At 34.9% G+C, this 25,494-nt stretch overlaps 1 protein-coding gene across 1 annotated transcript; it reads right to left on the bottom strand.

Annotated features, from left to right (window-relative positions):
• LOC129226578 (uncharacterized) lies at nucleotides 1-24,480 on the bottom strand. The gene is made up of 4 exons (XM_054861198.1): nucleotides 24,363-24,480; nucleotides 5,276-5,449; nucleotides 1,505-1,743; nucleotides 1-280 (listed from the first exon to the last, which is right to left on the bottom strand). Exons 1-4 carry the CDS (start codon nucleotides 24,418-24,420, stop codon nucleotides 98-100), a joined length of 654 nt encoding a protein of 217 aa, XP_054717173.1. The 5' UTR covers nucleotides 24,421-24,480; the 3' UTR covers nucleotides 1-97.
• Nucleotides 24,481-25,494: the final 1,014 nt, after the last annotated feature.

The raw sequence follows: 25,494 nt of genomic DNA, 5'->3' as shown, positions 1-25,494 counted from the left end.
ACTTTTTATTTTAAAAATAAATTAATTTATCGAAACAGTGACCATCTTCCAAATTCTTGACATTCGGTTCTCATGATTCACTCTTAGCAGTCATGCTTCAAGCGTGTACTTTAAAATAGTAATACTCTCCGTAGCCTGCTGAAGTGTGTGCACTTAAAAATATTTCGTAATAAAAGTCCTTATGCAACGGTGTGATCGTAAAACTGGATCCACTGCATTTAGGAATTTCGATAGTTACAGCACAGTCGTCCTTTACCCAATTTCCGTCAGTTTGACGTACCTGAAAAATGAAAAGTAATAAACCTTCGAAAAAATCATTTAACTAAATTTTCTTTTCTTTGCTCAAGCTGATCTTATTTATGCTTGTCCAAGGTTAAGAGCCATTTTTAAAGCAATCAGCGAATTGCATATTACTTCCGCAGTTGAGCTTCCTTTGATTTTTGAACCTGGACCTCTGCCAGCTTCATTATCCACCGCCCCCTGCTGGTGCGGGATCACTCTTCTCGTGTTCGTACACACACACGCACACGCCCACACAACCCCATACACACGTACATACATACTCCAGAAACTCCCGTTATAGCCCGTTTTCCACGAGAGCGAGTTGAACTGTTCCGTGCAACAAATGTGCGGTGTGTGCAAAGCAACAAGGACTATGCTTGCCAGCAAAGAGTATTGTCTGTTTTTCACAAGAAGGCACTTGGGTCTTCCTTCGTCACGTGGTATCCGATGATTCTATTTCGCTGTTTTCGGCGGAGGGTATATTCGGATTATTGCATTTTGTTGTTGAAGCAGTAGTTTTAAAATACAAGAATAACTAAAATGACAACAGACAAGTGGAGCAAGCGATGTAAAGGACACTAACATTTTTTTGAACCTTTAAATGCACGTCCAAATTAAGGCGGTCTGTTTGTCTCATTTAGAAGCGCGTGGATTGCTTACCGATCACCCCCGCGTAAAATAGAACTCTGCGTTCGATGAGGCGGGGCGAAGTGTCTTCTCGTGAAAAACGGACAATACCTTTTGGTTTGGACTTAAACGGTTTGAGTCTCTATGGAAAGGTTTATTTATAATTTTGAAGGTTATAAAATAAAGTTAGAAGTACCATACACACACACTCCACCGTCCAGGATTAGAGACATGCTCAAAGCCCCTGGACCAGAGGCAGTACTTTTGCAAAAAAATCTTACTACCGTCCACTTCACTATTGGAGGGACATCTACGATTTTATCGTCAATTGCATTATGTTCTCGCCGACAAGCAAACGACTACAAAATCGAAATAACCACTACAATAGTTTCATAAAGAGTTCATTAATAGCAACTTGGTATGGATAAAATAGTGTTAAGAACTGCCACGAGTTAAATATTGGTCACCGGACTTTACTTTTGGAATACTCTTCTTACATCATAATTTCATGCGTTTTTAGGCCGATACAAACAAAAAGATGGCAGTGAAATTTATAAATTTTCTTTTTTCACCGGAAGAAATAGACAAAGCTTACTTTGTTATAAGATAGTTGGTGTTTTTCGATTGCGTCTGGAGTTGCACTGTCCCATTCAATTTTGAGAGCACCATTGCTTAGACCGCTGAATATGACATGCGGCACATTAGGAAGTGTCACATATGTGAAGACCTTTGACCATTCATCAAGTTCAGATAATCGAAACTGGAAGTTATACTTGCTGCTGGCTTTTAAATCCATCATTTTGATCACATATGGGCCTGCACGGCTTTTTTGACCTAAATATAAAAACATTGCAGTTATAAAAAAAAAAATCTGGTGTAAGGTGGAGTGGAAACCAGTTTTTTTTTTAATTTTTGATGGTGGATAGTGGGGGAAACAGTGCCATTGGTGAAGCAAATGGTGAATGCACATAAATGTTTTCAATGGTCAGAAAACTCCTTGATTTGCGCGATTGGATTGAAGTTTCTACCACTGCTGTTTGTTAATATTTTTAGCTAAATTAGTAAAAAAGTATTTTTACTTTCTTCTATATCAAATATATAGAAGAAAGTATTGGATTCGTGCAAATAAAGCGTAATTTCAACTTTAAGATTATGAGCAATACGTAATGGATTTATAGCACAATAAGCATCTAAAAATTCATCACATGTGATAAATTATGTAATTACTTCAGATAAATAAGTTGAAAATTAAATTTTACTATTTGCTAAAATTTATTTAAAATATTAAAGAAACAGAAAAATGCCAGAACTTCTTCGCATTTGTGGCAAAGGAAAAATCTCTTAGACCTCATATTTTTTAAGTGAAATTAGTGCCACAGTTGCACTTTTTCCGTGCAACCGTCATCGAAAATAGTAAAATACTTTTTTTACTAATTTTACTGAAAACATCAAAATGCAGCATTTGGTTGAAACTTCAACGTAATTGCGGCAGACCAAGAAAGTTTTTTTCTTTTTAATTCAATTTTTTCTACGCACTTTGCTCCAGCAGTGGCATTTTTTTCCGCACTAAAAAACATCGGAATTGGAAAAAGTCTTTTTTTTTTTAAAAAAAACAAGACACTTTCTATTTTTTTAAATTTGTGCCTGAATTCACTCTCGTAAAAGTTCAGCATTCTTCTCGCAATGGAAGAAACTGCCCCGAACCTGCCCAAACACGGTTAATTTTTACGCTTTTTCGTAATTTCTCAAAATTTTCGAGTTAGACAAGAAAACAATATACAGCTGTCCCTCGTATAACACGGTTAATTCGTTATATGTAGTATCGAAACCGTGTTATACGAGACTTTTTACTTCCTTTTGCAAAAAAAAAAAAAAAGGAAATATATTCGCAAAAAAAAAAAAAAAAAAAAAAAAAAAAAAATTCACTCAAAAATCGACCTTAATTTTCATTTTGCTCAGCCCAGAATGAATTTTGAGTTTTATTTTCTACCCGACCACACGTGCATATATACCTAAGATCATGTAGACACCCGAAATATCCATTTTTGACGATTGCCCCGTGTTCGGGGCAAGTTTACACAACCGACTTGGACTGAAAAAAAAAAATTACGGTTAAAAACACAAGCTGAGCAACAACTGAATATACAAATTTGACTTCATTAACTGCTTCATAAAACCACAATGTCTAAAATTTTCTAGGTTCAAACATAAGAATTAGAAAATTCATTGAAAAAAATCCTCGTAAATGTGCCCCGGTCTACCCCACATATTCCTATTTCTAACATGTTTATTTTTATTCTTGTACATTCGTTTACTTTACATCTGGGAACAGATAATTTTTACATGTACTCACAATACCAAAGAAAATTAACAAAGAGTTAAGTTCACGTTATGAAAACTTTTCAATAATATATATATTTTTTAATGTCTAAAAAAAAAAAAAACGCAAAATAAGGCTTTTAGAAATGTGTGTTGAACTATTCTTCTCATTATTATTCTTCTATTTAGTATATATTACCAATAAAAAGGGTTTTTGTCTCTTGTCAAGTCGAGAACGTAGGTTTTTGCACAATTCTTTTCCAAAGTTAACAACTTTTTAACTATTAATCATTGAGACAAACTTTTATTCTTCGACATTCCAGTATTAATTGTTCTGAAAAGTTTTTGATCTTTTTTAAGCTCAAAAAGGCTTTAAAGTTATAGAAACTTGAATTTGAAGTAACTTTCCTGCAAAACAAACTTAATATTTTTATTTTGAAACAACATTAAAACATCCTTCTTATTTTTTCTATATCGCAAGAAAATGATTTAAATATACTACAAAAAAATTTCGATGCAGATCATAGTTGGTACTCCGGAGATATGACTAATTAAATATCCCAATTGAAAAAGATTAAAATCCGATTTTAGATGAGAAGGGGCACCACTCTTCTATTCACAGAGTACTCTGTGTTGTTTATACTGAAAGAAAAAAGTATTAGCTTGAAAATGAATGCCTCATTCAGTTTAATTGGTTGAAAAATAAAGAAATTAGAGTGAATTTTCTAAATTCATACCACAAAGGTAATTTCGAAAAGTGTTAAAAAATCTAATTTTTCATAAAATTCTGAAACTTAATTTTTATTCACAAATTTAAAAAAAAATAGAGTTTATCACATAGTTTATACGTCTTTCAGTCCCTTTGTTTTGTTTCTTCTTTCTGTAACATTTTTTAAAAATATATTTTATTTTATAGCGATCTTATTAAAATGAATTGCCAAAATGAAATAAGAGGAGGGAGGGGGAGTTACAGTACTTAACCCGAATGGACATTGCATTTTGCATGCTATTAGTAACTATTACTAAACAGGAACAACTTGCCTTAGCTGACTTCAGTTGTTTGATAAGACAAAAAAAAAAGGCAAGAAATTGCAACCATCTCAATCTTAATACTAGAAGCTCACATGAGTTTGTGAGACTTGCTTTGAAAGGGACATGATAAAGGGGCTACATTTAATTTCAAAACCTACGTTTGCAATAGTTTTCTAATTACTTTAGGTTTTTTTTTTTTTAAATAATTTCCATACACAAATGAAGCTTTTTTTTTCCAAAATCATATAAGCTAAACGAGCTGATGTGTGTATCATCACATGACTTCCTTTTTACGCCAATTTAATGATAATTGTACCTCGAAGTAAGCAAAGAAACACTTTGAATATTTTCACCCCAAGTTTGTTGCGAACCGAAGCAAAGAAAACATTTTATAGAGATAAATTTTCCCATTATTACCAATTTCAATGTGATTCAATTGTTTACTCTCTAAATATCACCAACAGTGGCTAAATTGAAACCAGATTCTTAAAAAAAACGCCAAATTTGTCGCCAAGTTGGCGACAAAACTTGGCAACCAAAAGTTTAGGGATATATTGCCAAATGTTTGCCAAATTATAACACTACTTGAGTTTGCATTGAAATTAACAATGATTTTACACCAAAAAGGTGTGAAAGACCCCCTTTTGAACATCCGAATGCAACCAAAAGAAGAGGTGCACTACTAGATCCCACTAGGAGTCTACGTACCTAATTTCAACTTTCTAGGACATACCGTTTTTGAGTTATGCTAGATACATACGCACATACATACGGACGTCACGAGAAAACTCGTTGTAATTAACTCGGAGATCGTCAAAATGGACACCTCGAGTGTCAATAAGTTCTTAGGCATATATCCACGTGTGGTCGGGTTGAAAAAATAAAACTCAATATTCATTCGGGGGCGAGCAAAATGGAAGTTAAGGTCGATTTTTGAGTGAAATTTTTTTCGCAAATACAATACTTCTTATTTTGTAAAAGTAATGTTATAATAACATTCTTTATCAGTACTCACCAATTTTAATCTGACGTCTTAGTTCATAGAGCCACTGATCTTCGCTATACTGCACGAAAATCGTGTCAACACTCCTTGTGGTGTAAATTTTTACCGACATGCTGTTGTTTTTGATGTCCTCGGCCCGCACATTATATATGGTTGCAAAGCGATAAGCCAAACTCTTTGTGTTTTCTGAAACAAAGACGCACTTGCTTACAAAAAGTAATATTTATTATACAAATAACATTTGATTTATCAAAATTGCTGCTATCGATAATTCTACCTTACGACAATGGCAATGTAATGCGTTTAATGCAATAAAATGTTCAATCTGTATCGGCAATGATTCATCTATTGCATATTGCTTTCATTGAACAGATATAATAATGACAGAGACGGGTAGGCGACTGTTCAATACGCGTCATACTCTCAGTTTAAGTAGTGTAAATAATCCCAATTGGAATCCCCAAAAAAGAGCACCAAGAAGACATGTCGCATTCTTAATGGAAAAAAAAACGCTCCAGACTAAGAACATATTCAAAAACGGACGTGCAAATCTCAACACTTCAAAAGTTCTGACATTGAAGCCTACGGAGAAATTAGAAGCAAAAGCATATCCTGAACATAAAGGCGGATTAATCTCCAAAATGTTTGTTGGAAACAGGAAAGCCGCTGAGAGCCAAGACAGGGTCCCTTGTCGGTTTGGCCAACTGGCCCTCTTTCCCCAGTAAAACATGGAAAACGTATACTACTCCGATTCCAAGCCAGGTCCATCTCAAAGGACGGGCCCCTAGTTTCCAACTAGTCAGATTTTGCCTCTCTCATCGGCCCTGGTACGAAAGAGCTTCTAACGAAGAACATGATCAAAATTGATCATTCAAATTGGCGAATTCAAAACATTTTTAAAACGCCTACGGAGAAGTTTAAGGCAAATATAGATCCCGAGCTAATACGTCGGTGTGCTTGAAACCTTGAAACTAGGACTTCCAATCCCGCGGGATTTCGGGATTCTAAGGAGCAAATCCTGCGGAATGGACTTGATTCTTCTAAAATTTATTTGATATTAAAGTTCAACTTTAATATGAAATAAATAAATGTTTTCCTTCTTAGAAGGACTTCTGTTTCTTGAATTAGTAGTTTACTTGAATTCCGTACGCCTATTGCAGAGAGCTACAAAATCACATCCCAACTAGCAACTATTGTTTCGTATACAAAAGTTTATCCCAATGAAGTCCACTGCATCCAAACAAACGATAGATCGTATGGGATGGGAAGGGATAAAAAACGCCTACTGCGGCTCACTGCAGTAAGTTTTATTGAATTCAAATAATTGTAGACATTTAGCAAAACATCCCACTAAACTTCAATACCTTTTCTTTTATTATGGGGGTCATACTTGGTTTATGCTCCAAAACTGCAAATTTCGGTCAAAAACGATGTCTATTTGATTTGTGTATTGCTGTATCCAACTGCATTGAGTTGTTGCTTTCTTTAACGTTGTTCAGTGCTGTATTTGATTCATTATATAGCAGGGAGTGAACAGTGATAGGTTTCACCAAGCTGTAGTCTCAGTAAACGTTTCTGGGTAACTTTGCTATTTTTTCCTCTCTTGCTGATCGTTTATTTAGTACTTTTGATACATACTTGTCTTACCAACCCACAAGTACTTTCATTTCAGAATTAAGAGAGGGGAGGGGTGGAATATTTAAAAGGCCAAAATGTCGTCCCAAAATTAATAAGTAAAGGGGGACGGGATGGGGGGTCATGAGCAGTTTCTTTATAATATCTGATACCAGGGTCCCGACTGATGACAGACCCTGGTGTTAAGCAAATTGTGATTTAAAAAAAAGACAAAAGAAAAAAAAATCTCGAAGTGGAAAAGCAACGTATGATACCTTTTTTTACTGGGGGGGGGGGGGAGGGCAAAATTAATTTATTTTAAAGATTCAAAATTTTTACTCGTTTCATACTTTTGCGCCATTGTAATTTTGCCCCATTTCTTTTAAATCACGTGTCGCTAACATGTAACTTACGCTTGACGTTGACGATTCTAATTGCAAATGCATCGCCATCAGCATTGGCAATTTAGTGCCTTTCCGATTATTCAAGCACGCTTTTTCCCAAACTTGTCTCGCCAACCTGTTCCTAGATGTTGGCTTTTTTGTCAAACTACTCTTCCGTTTCTGGTCAAAAGGCAGATAGCATACGTTTCTACCGATGTGGGACACCTTTGCCTGTAAAATATAGTTGGCAAGAGTTTGAAAACGTTTATGGAAAATCTTTGCGGGACTGGAAATTTTGCGGAATTTTGCTCTCAATCCCGTGGGATTAATCCCGCTAAATATCATGAGTGAAGTTCGCGATAAAAGCATATTAAATTAAAGTGTTTTCATTGCAATTACATATACGAATACAAATGCGACGACCAGCAACAAGCTCTTGGTCCAGCTAGGCTGGTCCTAGTCAATTTATTAGTACTCAATGAAGATCAATGGTTCTCTTCAAGTTATTCACCCCATTGCTCATTACCACCTTTTCCGGTAAGCCGTTCCAAGTGCCCACAACCCTACTAAAGTAGTAGTCTTTCCTTATATCTGGATTATGTTTCGATTTCAATAGCTTAAAACAATGACCCTTTGTCCTGCTTTGCTAAAACAAAAATTTAAAATTGAAACCAATTTTTGAAGATTGAAAAGTTTTTAAATACAAATGCTGAATTTTCATTATAATAACACTCTTGAGAGATAGGCTTATGAATTAATTTATCGTCAAAAATCCCACTTAAGATTGACCTAGTCTCATTAAGTTTCCTAATGAAAGTTTATTTTATGCAATAAAATGTGTAAATAAACAAAATCAGTCTGGATTGTCCACAACCCAGTATAGCTATTTTTTATTAAATATTATTTAAGCCATTTTTTTTTCAATAACTAACCTCATGTAGTTCCCAAATTGCTTTTAGCTCAAATCAAGAGTAAAATATTAAAACGCTAAAGCAATGTTGCTTGCCCTTTTCCTGGCAATAAAGAATGTCAGGTACTAAAAACGGCACATGTATTGGTAGTTTATCCAAATAATATTTTCTCACAAATTATAAGCTTAAAAATGTAAATAAAAGTATTAAAAACATGGTTGTATACTGCTGTCTAAGCATTAGTGTGCAAATCATAGGGTTGTGGTAATTTAAAGTTTCAATAATTTGATATTTCTGCAGGTACATTCAAGTTAACAAAGACGTTTTTGCTGTAAAATGTTCAGATTATCAACTTTTCCTTGAGTTTGTCTTACGAAAGTGAGCAAATGGTTATGGTTGCAGAGATTTCAAACTTCATTAATTAAGACATTATGTAGATTTTCTGCAAATATCTTCAAAGCAAAAAAGTTATTTTTACTGAAGTTTGTGCAGATATTTTTTAAGCTAGAAGTAAATAGCATGAAAAAAATTGTGTAATTTGATTAGATTTTAGAAATTCTAAAAATATTCTCGGCAAGTCACTTCTGTAATTTCTTTTCTAAAAATATATAATCTAACATATCCTGATTAAACAATTAGGATTTCCAATCCCGAAAATCCGATCCCGAGTCCTGCGGAATCCAACATGATATTTTGCGGGATTAATCCCGCGAGATTGAGAGCAAAATCCCACAAGATTTCCAATCCCGCAAAGATTTTTCATGCAAACATTTTCCAAATTTTGCCCTTCATGAAACGAACATTTTCACAAGCATCATCTGATGTTTGAATCACCTCGTATATCCAGAACAAGAGCAAAAAAAACTTTCTGCCTCTTATGATGAACAGCGGATTTACCATTTAAGAACACAATATAAATCGAGTTAATTTTTCTGAGAATGAGTAGGTATATTCATTCGAGGTTTTTGTTTTAATGCGTCAGCAATTCAGAAATTGAGTAAAAATAATTAACGTTTTCGAAAACCATTACAAAAATTTTAAACCCAGAAAATTGAGTTTTAGAAAAAAAATGAGAAAGTGCATTGCAAATTGCAAAACCCGCTGGAATAGCCTGAATATAATTTTCCGAAGTAGATCCAATAAAAAAAACCTATTATTATGTAATGCTCTCAAACCTGCAGAAACTGCCTGCCGACGTCTTTGTCACCGTGATATTATAAATGTGAGTGTGGTACCTTGAAAATTATGTTGGATGAATCAGCTGACTATATAATCTGCAACACTTAGCACGACTCTAGAAGAGGCGACAGAAACATGGATGAAACACAAGCTGACTCGCAGTAGGTTAAGCGGCTCAAGATTTTGTATATCTCTTTTAAGTGAGAGGTAAAATTAGCGATGTTATCAAAAAACTTTTACTGAGTCTGTGACTTGGTGAAACCAATCAGATCTCTCCCTGCCGTAATGAATCGAAATGTTAATGACTAACAATGATTAACTTTTATGCAACAACAACGTTGGGTATGGTTAATGCAAGTTAAATTGGATACACCAATACACAAGTCAAAGAGACATCGTTTTCGTCCGTAATTTGCAGTTCTTGAGCAAAAGCCAAGCATGACCCCCATAAGAAAAGAAACATCTATTTTAGAAGGTCATGAAGTTTATGATAAATGTCCACAATTATTTTAAAACTCTTATTTATTGTAAAAACAACTGCAGTGGAGTCAAAGTACGCGTTTTCACCGTGCATTATTTTTTTTGCACGAAAATCCCTTCTCATCTCATACGAAGCAAAGGGAGGCAAAGGTTTGGTACTTTAGCGTACCAAACGATAGTTGCTAATTGGTCTCTACTATTTGTTGAGACTTTGCTGTACTATACAAATGGTTTAGGAGTTCGAGAAATCTACTAACTCAAGTAACAAAAACAATCTTTCTATAAAAAACACAACCTTTTCTATTTGACACTAAAATTTAATTTTTAGCAGAATAAAGTAGATCCCGCGGGATTGGCTCCTTCCAATCACGAAATCCCGCGGGGCTGAATTTGGCGCGAGATTGGAAACCCTATAAACAATCTTAAATAATCTGTAATAAGTCAAATTGTTGTAAATATTCATTTAAGAAAATTCAACTATTCGGATAGCTGTTTTTCTCATAAGTGTTACTTTGTTTCCTAAATAAAGGATAAAGTTTGCAATAAAAACATATTAAACAAATGTTTTCATTGCAATTACCATGATTAACTAAAAAAAATTTAAATATTGAAACCAAATTTTTAACGATTAAATAAAAAGTTTATTGATGCAAATGGTGAATTTTAGCTATAGTAACACTCATGAGAGACTCATGAAATAATTTGTTTTCAAAGATCCGACTTATGTTTAGCTACCGATGAGATTAAGTTATTGATACAGTTCACCTTTTAGCTCTGGTTATTGTCTGAAAATGGGTAGACTATTGTCTGACCACGGATTATATGGAAAGGCAAACATCCGGTTTACAGGCGGAAATGGACGTATCTATTAGTTTTTTTTTATGGATGTCAGCATTTGCAGAGGTATGTTAGAATCTGTACTAGATCCGGCTGCAGAACTACTACTTTCATCGAGTATAAAGTCCAAATTAAATTTTTATATTAAATTACGAAAGGGACAATCTGTTTTGGCTAGGTTGCCCAGCAAAAAGTGGCCGCAAGTATTTTTTTATCAAATTAATATAACTCGAGTTTTTGGAGAAAAAATGATGCACTTGTTAGTGAAATAAAATGTCCTCTACTTCAAAGAAATATACCTTGAAAAGTAATGGTTGCCGTTGCGCAACTAGCCGTACCTCTTCGCGGCCAGGTGTGAACAGGTACTAGTTTGGGACATTGATGCGTTCATAAAGTCTTTATATCACTTTTTTTTTTCTTTTTGAACGTGATGAACTAAGGTTGCATCTGTAAAAAGAGCTTTAAATCGGGGTTGCACCATTCGTTCGGGATGGCGCATGGCTGTACGCATGGGCGTATCCCGAAGGGGCAAGATAGAACTGCTTTCCAATATAAAAAATATTTAGAAAAAAAAATTTTTAAATTGAAATTGACGGTTTTTTCATTTTTCAAATTTATCAAGGAGTTCAGCTGTAGTAACTTTGTCAGCGTTTGAAAGAGTATATATATATCCTCGTTGGGAAATCATTGAGAAGGGAAATTAATTGGTGTTTGGTTTGGTTAATTCCGCAATCATTTTAGAATTCTAATATTCCAAAATCTGGTAGAAAGGGAGGGGGAGGGCACAAAAGACCAGTTTCCTAACTGCCCAAATGTTTTGCCTGCCTAGCTGCAGCCCGATCTTCAATTTTAAGGAGGGCCGAATGAACTCCAAATTTCGTCGAATGATGATAATTTTGCCAAATGGAACTCCCAAGTTTTGAAGAATGATAATGTTTTTGACACATAGTCAAACAAAATTTTCTGAATAAGGAAAATTTTGGGAGGTTACAGTGCCCTCCTATCGGGGCTCACCTGGGCCCAGCTCCTCCCCCCCCCCTTCATGGCTGAACTGGATTCGCCAATAGTTGAAAGAGTTTTCAAAGTTCTTGCACATGCGTCAATTGCTGGTGTTCTCAATCAACGGTGCAAACAGTAGTAAAAACGAATTTCATATGCTCCAAATGAAATAAAATTAACATTTTTTTTTTGTGGTTGCATTTAAAATCCCATATACACAGTGGCGGCGATTCGGGGGGGCAAAGGGGGTGCCCCCCCCCTTTTTATGGTTTATTTATTTATTTTATTTTAAAACTTAGGAAACAAAACTAGAAATTCTACAAAAAGCAGAAGTGTCAAAAATTTCAGACCATAATTATATGTTTTACTTTGTATATCTGGTTACGAACCATTATTTAGCACAAGCAGTAATTTTTACTTTATGTATTCATTGTTTAGATAGTATGAGTAAATCAATTGTTTTGCCTAAACAAGCCATACTTGCTTAATGAAGTTATTACCAAGTGATTGTGACATCTCTAAATACGTTGGGGTAAATAATGGAAGTCTTTTTCTTGTCTAAGTGTTTCTTTGGGGAAATTCATTGTTTATGTATATAACTCATCAAATGTTTAAGAAAAACGTGAGGTAAGCTGTTACATTTGCATCAATTACCACTCATATGCTCTCAAAACCAGCCCTAGCAAATTTTGTATTTTCTCTCTCTCTTTTATTTAATTTTTAGCTGGCGTTAAGTCCTATGGCTTTTAGTTGTCATCCCCCCCTTTTCAGTCCCAATCGCCGCCTTTGCATATACATATAACACGTATTCCTCAATAAAAGGTAAAATGTCTTTCATCTGTAAAATTGGAATAAATGATTATTATTTTGTTTTAAATCATCATTCCGCGAAATTTAGAATTAATTCCATTTGTCTCTCTTCAAAATTAAAGATCGGGGTGCAGCTGGATATTTCAATCATTCGGGCAGTTAGGAGACTGGTCTTTTGCGCCCCCTCCTCTAAGTTTTTGGATGCAATGTAATTCTAAAAAATGATTGCGTTATTAACCCAAATGAACGCCAATTACTTTCCCTTCTCAATAAGCTCCCAAGGAAGATGTATACAGTTGAGTCCCAACTTACGCGATGAGTTCCAAGACTCCTCGCGTAAGTCGAAATTTCGCGTTGTGGAAAAACATACGTATAAGACTTTTTGAAGCATACCAAATTCTTTTAGACACTTATAAACATTCCTCAAGCTGCTTTAAAGCATTCGACAACTATCCAGTTTCATATATAAAGAATTGAACTTATACAACTTATACTGTATTTAAAAAATAAACTATATAACATGAAATACGGTAGGATACATAAAATGGGAGGGATCACTGGGATGAATGGGAGGGAAAGACATAAAATAAAACACTGTACACACAGTATGTAGTACCAATAAAATGCTGCACTATAATAGTGCTGTGCAGTACAGTAACAATATTTATGAGTTAAAAAATGAAGATAAAGATGATTTATGCTCCATTCTAAGATCGTTATTCTTATCTAATCCATTTTTAAATATGATTGCTTCGCCTTTTCTCTTATAACGTTTCAATTTGTGGCAACGCCCCTCTTCCTGATCTATTTAATACACAATACAAGAGCAGTTTCCATTTTAATATTTACTTTGCTAGACTGCTCTAAAAAGCTTCAGTATTGAAAATAAGTTCTGAACTTTTACGGATATCTCTTCGTTTTGACTTTTAGTTGTACAAACGGAAGATTCACTCAAACTTATTATCGCGCTACCGTCGACGGTTTTTTATGTTGTTCAAGCATATTGAGAATCTTAGCATTTTTTTCATTTATCAGAAACTTTTTTTTCTACCCATCTTTACAAACTTTAGATGAAGGTACCACTAAGGTGCCATTATATTTCATCAACTTCAGACTGGTTTGGTGTGGGAACTTTTGCTGTCAAGCTATCAGTGGTGCTCAAAGTTATGTAATAACACTCACGAAATCAATATTTAGTAGCCAATAACGAAGCCGATACTTCCCAAAAAGAAATCTTGTTGTGGACGAAAAATTCGCATCAACTCTAGAATTCGTTACTCGTGAAAAATTCGCGTCATAGCCATTTCGCGTAAGTCGAATCGCGTTGTAGCGGGAGTCAACTGTATACTTTCAAACTCTGACAAAGTTACTACAGCTGAACTCCTTAAGGAATTTAGAAACTGAAAAAACCGTCAATTTTAAGGGGTATTTTTTCTAAATATTTTTTATTTTGGAAGGAGGGGGCAGCTGCCCTACCTTGCCCCCTCGGGATACGCCCATGCGTACAGCTGGCAGGGGCGGATACAGAATTTCATTTTAGGGGATATGCAAGGACGAAAAATAGGAGGGGCGATAGCACTCCCAAATGTTTTGAGAAGAATGATAAAAAATGGGTAAAGTCAAGTTATGTGAATCGCAAATCAATATTCATGAACAAAGAATTTCGCTGGTTCGTAGTAATAGTTGAAGAAACTCAATGCATTCCAGACATGAGCTAGTGTTTTCCGTTTTTTGGATGATTACTTAATAATTCATTAAGCATTTACTACTCTTTTCAGAACAGAGAACACGGATAGAGAATCGTAGTTAATTTCAACTAAGGAAGTAAATTCCTCATGAAAGGCTAAATATTTCATACTTTGTAGTAAAATACCGCCCTAAGCCAGGACTAAGGCAGAAATACTTAAAATACACCACCAGCTCAGTTATTCCATCCGAGGACTGCAGTTTCGTGCTTTTTAGCACTCATCAGCCCGGAATACGAATCACATGAGCTGGTGGCGAAAATCCTCTTAAGGGAGCCAAAAGAGCCAAACTGGTAACTCTTACAACCTCTTACTCTTGGTGTAACTTACTACAAAATACCATGCCTTGCCATCAATCTTTGAGTTGAACCGCACCATTGCTGCGGTCACTCATCTGGTGTGCTAATTCTACATTATGCTACCAGTTTGTTTGGCTCTCTTGGCTCCCTTAAGAGGATTTTCGCCACCAGCTCATGTGATTCCTATTCCGGGCTGATGAGTGCTAAAAAGCACGAAACTGCAGTCCTCGGATGGAATAACTGAGCTGGTGGTGTATTTTAAGTTAATATTTCATAATTTTGTGCTCAGTGCAACGATGGGAATGAGAGGCCAGTCAAGTGGCTTAGCTGAATGATTTTCGCAAGAAATAGTGTATGTTTACTTAGTGAAAAGTCACACTTTCTTCTGCTAAAAACTCATTTCAGTCACTCAATGCATTACGTATGTATTTTCATAGAAATTTTTTAAAAATACATGCTACTTTTGGAAGAAAAAAAAATAATACATCTGCAAATATCTTCACTGGGGGCTCTTTCTAAGCAATAAGACAACACGGTTGTTGTTGATATTGGAGCGACTCAAAATGGTCTTCAAGAGTTAAAATCATAAAAACCCTTCGCGATAATTTAAAACCAATGATTTTGCAAAACGACTCTTGGTGTAAGAGCTGATGCCCTTTAACATGTCTTTGTTTAAATTAGTCCAGTCAATGAACACATTGTAGCGTGCATGGAATATGCGATAATTGTTGACTTTAGAATATTGTTAGGGGTAATTAGTAAGTAAACATACTAAAAGTCCCCGACCCTGGGAGGTGAGCTAAAGGTGGGAGGGAGGGGGGGGGGGGGAATTTTGGGTTTTTCGAGAAAATGTCGGAAACGGTGGAAAGAAAGCGTTTTAAAGTAAAAATTCAAGCTAAATAAACTTCCTATGAAACTGTTTCTACACATATTTGTCAAATTTCCAATAATTTTCTGGGTATATGTTATAAAAAATCGATGATTTTCGGAAAAATCCTTTCTTTTTGTCAAACATTTGCTCTAAGTGCCTCCCATGATCAGTATTCATGAAAATTGTCAACGACAAAGTTGTAGAGCTTTAAATTTCCTTCAATTTGATATGCTACTTTGTTATATTTTATTAAACCAATCAAAAGTTACAGAATGTCAAACACGCATTTTCATGGCAAAAAATGGAACATTTGCCATTTACAAATTTCAAACTGACTCGAAAGGATCGTGCACTTCCTCTTTCTTCAATGAATTCGACAATCCTGATGGACAATAAGGAAGTATTTGTGGGTTACTACAACACAAATGATGTTTAAGGTGTGTGGGGGGGGGGGGGGTCGTGAAATTGCGACTTTGTGAGAAGGGGGAAGGAAAAAAATAAGAAGTGTGAAATCAAGCATTTTTTAATACGAATATGTTTATGAAAAGTAGCTTGTAAAACAAATTTTGTGACAAAAAGAAGGGAGGGGGGAGGTAGAGGGTTAAAAATGTTGAAAAAAAGTGTGACATTATTTATTGACAGCCCTTTACCAAGGAATCGGGCGAAGATTTGCAAAATTACGTATATGCAGTATGAATTGGTGAACTGAAGACGTGCAGAAAGTCAGAACTATACATATTGTTTAAGGAAATTGATAACCACATTGATTTAATTAAATTTGAAATTTGTTGTTACTGAGAATACCTATAGTCTACAAAACTGTTAGGCGAAAAGAGACGACTGTATAAACCATAAGGACATCAACGTCAGTTAGAAAATTGAAATACAGTCAAACAAGAAGGTTTCTGTCCAACTTTCATAATAACAGTCAGCTGGCAAATCCGCTAATGATGAAACTGTTGAAAAACGAGCCAAATACGCTCCGAGCTTTAGGTGATGTTGACGTTGATATTGCGAGGATGAATCAGATGGAAAAATTCTTCGGTAGCTATCATTTGAGAGGAAGTACTCCTGGCTGTCCTCTTGTTAGCCAAATTCCCAACTGATCACAACATTTTCCAGAAATCTAAAATCATACAACATGTATCTAAGGTATATATCAACAGTTCTTCTCCTGAATCCATTGAGGCAGCTGGGGTCATATGTATCTCTCATTGTATGGTGCTCCAGCGACAGAAAAGTCCCTCAATGAGTTTCGTTACAGATCATTTATCAAAGTAGCTGCTAACATCAAGACTGATCTCTAACTCTGCCGTACCACCAAGTTACCCTGTAGCTAGGAACTTAATGGTGAGTACCGGATTGGGGGTTTAGGAAAGGAATAATGACCAACTCGTGTTGAAACTCTCAGAATCGGATGTTGCTCCTGGCGGAATCTTGAAGATGATTTTGACAGATTTCTTTTCTACAAGTGACCAGGAGGTCACTTGAAGAAAATCATCGTTTGAGTACTCTGTCCCAAGCTTGCATTGCAAGGGCAGTTGCAACAACGGAATCAATATATTTATCCAGAACGAAGGGAACGACGATGACATTAATACATTACTAATTTCTAAGAACAACTTTTCCACTGCTGGTGATATGACCCTTCCGACTCAGAATAGAACCAAGATGTCACCTTAAAGATGATATTTTCATTTTCTAATTACTGTCAGTCCATATTCCACATAAACACTTTCAAAATATGATTAGTAATAATGTAATAAAACCTATAATTACAAAGAGGTGCTGCCGATCAGCTAGCTACATTTACCTTATTTCTATTATTAAAATTTTCATTATCCAGCTATAGCGTCACATATTCATTTCAATAAGAGTAATGAAATTGAGTACATGCTAGAACTTCATAGTTTTGGATTGCTTGTCAGCTGGGTGTCGCTGTGATTGGGCATAGGCTTCGTATTTCTTTGGTATCAGATTTTAATCCGCAAATTAAGTGTTCAGCCGGTGGATTTTCAAGACACATAAAACTGTCAGGGTAAATGTCACATGATTGCTGCACAAGATCCCTTGAGCGCCTGCTTGGCACAGACGCTCTGCGATAAAAAGAAGATAATTTTTTTCCGAAAAGTATTGGTTTTCAAGAACGCGTACCTAAAATAACACTGGAAATGTGACATATATGTATGAAAACAATTTCACAATAAATTTGGTTAGCTTTTACTATTATTCGGATCACATTTTTCCTACCGTTTCCGAAATAGAATCGAATACCACAAAATTTGGGTTCCCCTTCTACATTTAACTCCCCCCCCCCCAGGGTCGGGGACTATCAGTATATTTGCTAATTAATTACTTTTAACAAATTTCTTAATGAGGAAGCATTGGCTTTCTTAACTTCCTCAGTTCATTTTCGTTAAATAATGCAATGGGTATGGAGCTAATTCATACTGCATATACGTAGTTCTGCAGATCTGCAGATATGTATAGTGCTGACTTTCTGCACGTCCTCAGTCCACCAATTCATACCACATATACGTAATTTTGAAAATCTTCGTCCGATTCCTTGGTAAAGGGCTGTCCATATAAATAATGTCACACATTTCTCAACATTTTTAACCCTCTACCCTCCCTTTGTCACAAAGTTCGTTTTACAAACTACTTTTCATAAACATATTCGTACTTAAAAAAATGCTTGATGTCACACTTCTTACTCTTTCCCTCCCCCTTATCATAAAGCCACAATTTTACGACCCCCCCCCCCCCCCCCACCACCAACGTTTAAACATCATTTGTGTTGTAGTAACCCACAAATACTTCTTTATTAGCCATCAGGATTGTCGAATTCATTGAAGAAAGAGGAAGTGCGCGATCCTTTCGAGTCAGTTTGAAATTTGTTAATGGCAAGTGTTAAATTTTTGCCATGAAAGTGCGTGTTTGACATTCTGTAACTTTTGATTGGTTGAATAAAATCTAACAAAGTAGCATATCAAATTGAAGGAAATTTAAAGCTCTATAACTTTGTTGTTGACAATTTTCATGAATACTGATCCTGGAATGCACTAGGAGCAAATGTTTGACAAAAAGAGAGAATTTTTCCGAAAATCATCGATTTTTCATAACATACACTCAGAAAATTATTGGAAATTTGACAAATATGTGTAGAAACAGTTTCATAGGAAGTTTATTTCGCTTGAATTTTTTATTTTAAACTCATTTTTTCCACCGTTTCCGACATTTTCTCGAAAAACCCAAAATTTTCTTCCCCCCTCCCTCCCTCCTTTAGCTCACCCCCCAGGGTCGGGGACTTTCAGTATGTTTATTAACAAACTATCCCTATTAATATTCTGAAGTCAAAAATTATCGCATATTCCATGCACGCTACTCCCCTGTTTTGAGCACTCATTGACTGGACTAAATGTTTATTCGCTTGCTTTGTATTGTGGAGAGCTTTTGAACAGGGCATTACGCCATCAAAACATTTTCCATCCGCTAACTTTAGTTTTCAAACGGTTCAAGTTTCATCAATTGAAACTATAAATAAACCTCACATAGATGTATATTTCAACCAAGCGTGGAACTTTTCAAAAAAAAATGTTAACTAATTAAAAAATTTTAATCATTGATATTACAATTTTTAAAAGGCGCAAAGAATATTCAAATGAATTTAGAAGAGGTGTACAAAAAGCACATGATGATGTAGAACCAAGCTTTGGTTTAATATTTCGTGTGAAATTATACAGGGTGTTCCGTTTTAACCTGCAAGACCGCTATTTTTGCAACCGTTAGTCCTAGAGGCATACTTCCAATTGTAAAAACGTTCAAAATCAGATGCGGAATTAAGATATTGTAAGTTTGAAGCAGAAATAAAAATGAGTCAAAAAATACAAAATTTAACTTTTTATACGGGTTCTAGGTCCCCTAACTTATATTTAGAGAAATAACTTCCATTGAAAACTATTACTGACCCAAAAAACTTGACATTTATGCGACAAAAACTCAAGGAGATATTCCAGTTCAAAGTTTTTAGGAACCAAACTTATCACCCTGTCAGAAGAAGGACAGGTTGTCTAAGTAAAAAAAAAGGTATTCATATTTTTTATTGCTATTCAAAAATTAATGCAAATGTTATGCCGTGATACACAAAAACACACTACAAAACCTCGCACAATTTGAAAAACCACACTCTGCGCACATATAATTTTAAACACTTGTTAACTGCTATATTTTCCCCCAAAATTATTTATTTACGGCGAGTATTAAGTGGTGTAAGTCACAAATGGCTGCGTTTCATATATCTGTGAGTATTGGTCGTACTAATTTCAAACTTTTTGTGTTCAATTGTTTTTCAATGGAGATTATTTCCTCATGTAACATAACATAGGGTAGGGGACTTGGGGGCCCGTATAAAAAGTTACATTTTGTATTTTTTTACTCATTTTTATCTTCATTTCAAATTTTCAATCCGCACCTGATTTTGAACATTTTTGCGATTGGAAGTATGCATCAAGGACTAACAGTTGCGAAAATAGTGGTTTTTTGCAGGTTAAAACAGAACAACCTGTAGATACAGTTTCTAATGAAATTAACACAAGATTTGATGATAAATATTTTTCTGTATTGTTGACTCTGCAATATCTGGATTGGAAATAAAATGTGTCAATTTTGAATAAAATTTATAGCATAAGGCAAGAAGAATTGTCTTGCGGATAGAGAGTACAGACCTAGACTGAACTATTCAATTATGAAAAATTAAGACCATCACAATTTTTAAAGTTTCCTGGGGGATTTTGAAGGGCAAGACATGAAAGGTGTGCTTTTCATACGTAACTTTGTAACTTCAATTATATTTCAACTGTTCCAATCAGCTCAACTAGTTGAGAAAGATCCTATTCGTGTCTTAAGAGTTTAGAAAACTATTTTTGATTCACAATGGGCAAAAGAAATTTTATCTATAGCTGTACTGACAAAAGAGCACGACACTGGGCATTAATGGATAAGTAACAAGATTTCCCATTCTTCCGGATTTCAAAAACCGTGCATTAAAACTTAACTAAAGGTTGAAATTGTCCTATCTTTGCAGGATAACTAATTATAAAATTAATTACAATTTTTGTCGTAAAAATTAAATTTTTTATTAGACGCTAATATTTATTGATGCTAAACTTATACTTATTTATGAATACTTATAATTACATCCTGTTAGCCAATATATATTTCATCCTATACTGAGGCAATTCATATTTAAGAAGCTCGATCCCCCAAATGAAATGCTGAAATGCCGCCCGTGGGGTCATGGCCAGGGGTGATAGTGGACTCAAGTAACATTTTCTGAAAACAGACTGAAATTTTTGGAAACTATGAGGAAGCTCTACGCCCCCCCCCCCCTCCCTCCTCACGTAAACAAATTGAAATTTGCATACAAAATTCATAGAAATAACCATTTTTAAAGTTTTTTTAAAAATAATTTTTCAGGTTTAGAATATGTTGTTAGCCTTAAATTTTCGGAAACGGTAACCCAAGATTTTCGAAAATTTCGGATCACGAACAACCTTTGGTCATGCTTCAGAATGGAATCTCATGTACGGCAATTTTCTTGAACTTAGGTCAGATTTTATTAAAATTATTATAATTAAAATAAATTATTTTGTTTGACCTTTGGGATTCGTCTTGTAAAAGCCGTAAAGGAACAGTATATTTCCTGTTCTAACGGTGAACTTGAGTTTGTACCGAAAATAAGTTTTAATCCTGTTCAGATTTACATAGCGGTTTAAAATATAATGGACATCTCAGATACGAGTTGACAAAACGTAAAGGGCGTGTTCTTTTCCCCAGTTGTAGAAAAATCGGAAATAGACGAGGACGTCCTAGTCTCAGAGTTTGATATAGGATCTCGAGATATGTTTCCATAGGATTTGGGTTCATCAGTTTTTTTAACTTCACAAAAAAACTAGTATGTTGTGGCCATTACGAAACTTTCTTCTATATTTTTCTTTTTTTTTCTGCTCCCTCCCCATGCTTGACGAGGAAGCAATATTCCCAACAAAAACAAAATGACACATGCAAAAACTTGACGACCATCCCCATTCCCGATTTATCTCAAAAGCAAAGCAAAGAGCGAAAATTGAAAATTATTTTAAAAGCCTTGCTTGAATTAATTACAAATATTTTATTTGTTAACAAACATAAGATGGCAACAGTTAAAAATTTTAAATCATTGAGATAATATTTCCGATCATTTCCATACAATTAAAATCACGAGAAATACGCAGACGACAATCTATTACAATTTATCTTTCTTATTGTTGCATTAATAAAGCTATTCGCAAAAAAAAAAAAAAAAAAAAAAAGAAAAAGAAAAAGAAATCAACACCTCTTGTAACGATCGGCGTCAAAATTGAACCAAAGCCTGTTTACATATGGATTCACATATATTCCAAATTTCAACCAGAACGTAGCATTACTTCTTGAGACAGGGCACTCACAATGGAAAAAAAGAACGGGCGATTGCGCTACCCCCTTTTTAGCTGTTGACACCAAAATAAAATCAGCTTTTATACTAACTAAGGGCTACTTGCCGATAAATTTTTCTTTCATTCCGTTCGTTATTTCTTGAGATACAGCTGTCACAATGGACGACAAAAAACGTTCTATAGCTCAACCCCCGTTTGAGTTATTGACACCAAAATTGAATCAGCACCTGTACCTGTTAGGGTCAACATATGAACCAAATTTTGTTTGATTCCGCCAGTTACTTCCTGAGGAATAGCAAGCACGCGTAACGCAAAAAACGTCCCATTGCTCCACCCCCCTTGGAGGAATTCGTGCCAAAAACCAATGGGCACAAGTTCACATAGGGGAACATATGTGTACTAAATTTCGTTCGATTTCATGCGGTAGTTTTTGTTGTAGAGCGGCCACAAAAAACTGGTCACACACAGACGTGACACATACACACACACAGACAGACATTTTCCAAAAATGGTCGAAATGGTCAGCACACCTCAAAACGTTCGATTCCGTCAAAATTCGAAATTCGAAAATTTGCACGAATCCAATACTTTCTTCTATATATTAGATATAGAAGAAAATAACAACTATGTTTTGTCACCCAAAAGCTTCATTGTTTTTGTAACAGACAGTCCGTTTCTGACAAAACGCGGCTTTTTTCAGTACAGTTCCCTCTAATACGAGGAACTAATTTTCGGGAACCTTCGTGTAACTAGGTTTCACGCAAACACGGAACTAAAATTTTACATTTCTTCCTCGACACAAACTCCAACACACTGATTTAAACTAATTAACTATATCACAACAGAAAAAAAATAATTTAAAGACTTCACAGAAAAAATATGTACCCACTCAAATGTTTTATAAATTGAAACGATTCCTGCAACTCCGGATATAGTTTGGCAATACTCTAGTCGATTAAATTTGTTGCATAAAAAGCAATCGGGAGGCAGACCCCCCATTTTGTTCATGGGGGGGGATTTTATTTTATTTAAATGGCGTCTGCTGACAGCGCCGTAGAAAAACTGTCTCAAGCAAAGATATATATAAATAGAAAAATGACATATAATGCCACAAAAAAAAATCAAAAATTATTTACTTTTTCCTATACTTTCGTTAAGGTTTTCTTTTTTTTTTTTTTTCAAGCAAGCATTTTCACTAAAATGCAATGAACCTTATAACGATTACAAAGCATTGTTGCAAATTAAGAGGGAGGGATCGCGAACCTCATGACCCCCCCCCCCCCTCTCATCCTTCATGTAATGCCCCAAAAAGTTGAATTAAAAAAATTTAAGTTCCCTTATTTTTTCGATCAAGTTTTGAATTTTTTCGAGCAAACATTCAAATACTGTCGCGGTTTTTTTTTTTGGGGGGGGGGGGGTTATGACTTCTATAACCTCATTCTTTGTATCCGCCAATGACAGCTGACAATCGCCATCCCTGTCGAACGAATGGTGTAACTCGCTAACTCTTTCACTCTAAGCAATCTTTAACAGCTTACAACCCCCCCCCCCCTTTTGCGGCTATTTTTACATGGGCAACCTTAGTTCATCACGTTCAGAAACAAATTAGCTTTGATTTGATATATAAATGACTATAGCAGTAACCGCTCGCCGATGCCCGTGCTAAGAATTTAAAGGAAGTCTGTTGAATAAAAAAAAAATCCACGCCCCGCCCCTCCCGATGTGAAATGATTACTATTTTTCTTAAACTAAAATGTGTAGACACCTTTTCAAAAAAAAAAAAAAAAAAAACCTATTCAAGTTTCTTTGGAATTTAAAACTGTTCCACAAAACGTTAAATTAGATTTATAGTTGCTTTAAAACTCTTTAGCAAGTAAAGCCGTTTTTCCGGTATTTAAAATGTTTCGCCAAACAAAAAAGACACCAAATAGTATCTTTTAAACGTAAAATAATTTTGCAGCTCTATCACTGTTTATCGCTTAACACAGAACCACGCTACTGTAACCCAGTTGTTGTCGTGCGAAGCAAACTCCGATTGATTAGCTATTTCATCCGTCTAACGGAAAAGAAATCTCGTGGGACATTTGAAAATCATCGTCAGAAAAAAAAGAAAAAACTCGTTTTTACTTTCTTCTATATTTTTTTATTCTTTTAAAAACAAATTAAAAGTTTCTTTGGAATTCAAAGCGATTCGCTCAAACATTGAATTACATTAGAACGCATAACGACACAAGCGACCACGCTACCGGAACCCAGCCCTTTTGCGAGTGACGCGGATGTTTTTTTTCTTTGGCAGTAAAAAATAGTTCGCCAAACAAAAAAAAAAAGGTAAAGAGAGCGAAAATGAAGACCAGGTTCTATTTTTCAACAATCATAAATTTTAAATAAATAAAATAACTGAATAAATTAGTTTATACAACAGTTCATACGCTGAACTCTAAAAATACTTCCTAGTGTAACGTCAATATTTCATTATGTTAAAACATTGATTGATTTACCTGAAACAGCAATGCTGCAGACAAGCAAAACCGTAGCGAGCGTAACATACATCATCATTGCCTTGAAGAACGAATTATTCAAATTGAAAAAGTACTTTTGCCCCACCCCAACAAAAATGCATGTGGTCCAAATCGTAAAAAGCTGCTGAAATATATAATTTTCAAGTGTTTACTGCATCAAGATTAATATGATAACGCTACTTATTTATCCAAATCGGATTTCAAAAAATTAAATGTCACTGAAAGCTAATGCTGTCAGCACTGAAATGTTATTAAATTGATATGAATTCTTCAATACACTATCCTCCGAAGTAGGAAGGGCGCAGCGAATGTTTTATAAAAACATTCTTTTTTTCAGTTAAAATTACCTTATTAGGCTTACACTAGATTCTTATAAACATACTAGATTTAGATAAATAAGAGTTATCTATATAAATAGAGAACGTATATGTTTATTGCGTATGTAAATCCAAGTGTTTCGTCGAATCTTTACCAAATTTGGCTTGAAGTTATTTTGACAACGAGAGGGAGTCGTAGTTCAGTTTTCGACAATTATAAATTTTCTAAAGGGTTAAAAATTAATTTTAGAACTATAAATTTGCTTTTTCCGCAAAAAGGAATCAACAGAGCTGAATGTCCAAAAAGGTAGCTTCCATATGAGCGACAAATTTCACTCGAATAACTTTTTAACTATTCTTGTGGGTTATTTCCCATCGATTTCTCTTGTGTGTGTGTGTGTGTGTGTCTTTCCCCCTCTTTAATATCAATTACTACTTTAAAAATTCTGTGCAAAAATTAAATGTAGTAACAAGTTTAAATGCATGAACGAATTAATAAAACTAGTACTCATTCTAATTTATTCTTAATAAATACAACAATACAACAAGTAGTTGGCACGTACTGCAATTCAATAACCTTAAAAAAATAATTTTAAAGGAAACTTCATTGCATTTCTAGACACAAACTAGCGACCCCTCGTTGCACCCGAACTAGAGCATATGCAGTCAAACCGCTTTACCTGGGCTCATGTCTATAGTTAGGGCAAACCTAACGTGGCAGCATTGTGGTCTTCAGAATGCTGAAAAGCTACGAAGAATTACAAAGGCCCAACAGTAGTGAAAATTGACAAAAA

The sequence above is a fragment of the Uloborus diversus genome, chromosome 7 (assembly GCF_026930045.1).
Source record: "Uloborus diversus isolate 005 chromosome 7, Udiv.v.3.1, whole genome shotgun sequence".
NCBI lineage: Eukaryota > Metazoa > Arthropoda > Arachnida > Araneae > Uloboridae > Uloborus > Uloborus diversus.
The sequence above is the reverse complement of the archived record's forward strand: the minus strand, read 5'-3'. Positions and strand labels throughout refer to the sequence as shown.

Bases quoted from the DNA above. Each gene is read 5' to 3' on its own strand.
- LOC129226578 (XM_054861198.1), bottom strand. From the start codon at position 24,420: ATGATGATGTATGTTACGCTCGCTACGGTTTTGCTTGTCTGCAGCATT. The intron at 5,450-24,362 runs GTAAATCAATCA...TCTTTGTTTCAG, and splicing joins CTGCAGCATTGCTGTTTCAG to AAAACACAAAGAGTTTGGCT. The intron at 281-1,504 runs GTAAGCTTTGTC...TTCATTTTTCAG, and splicing joins ACCAACTATCTTATAACAAA to GTACGTCAAACTGACGGAAA.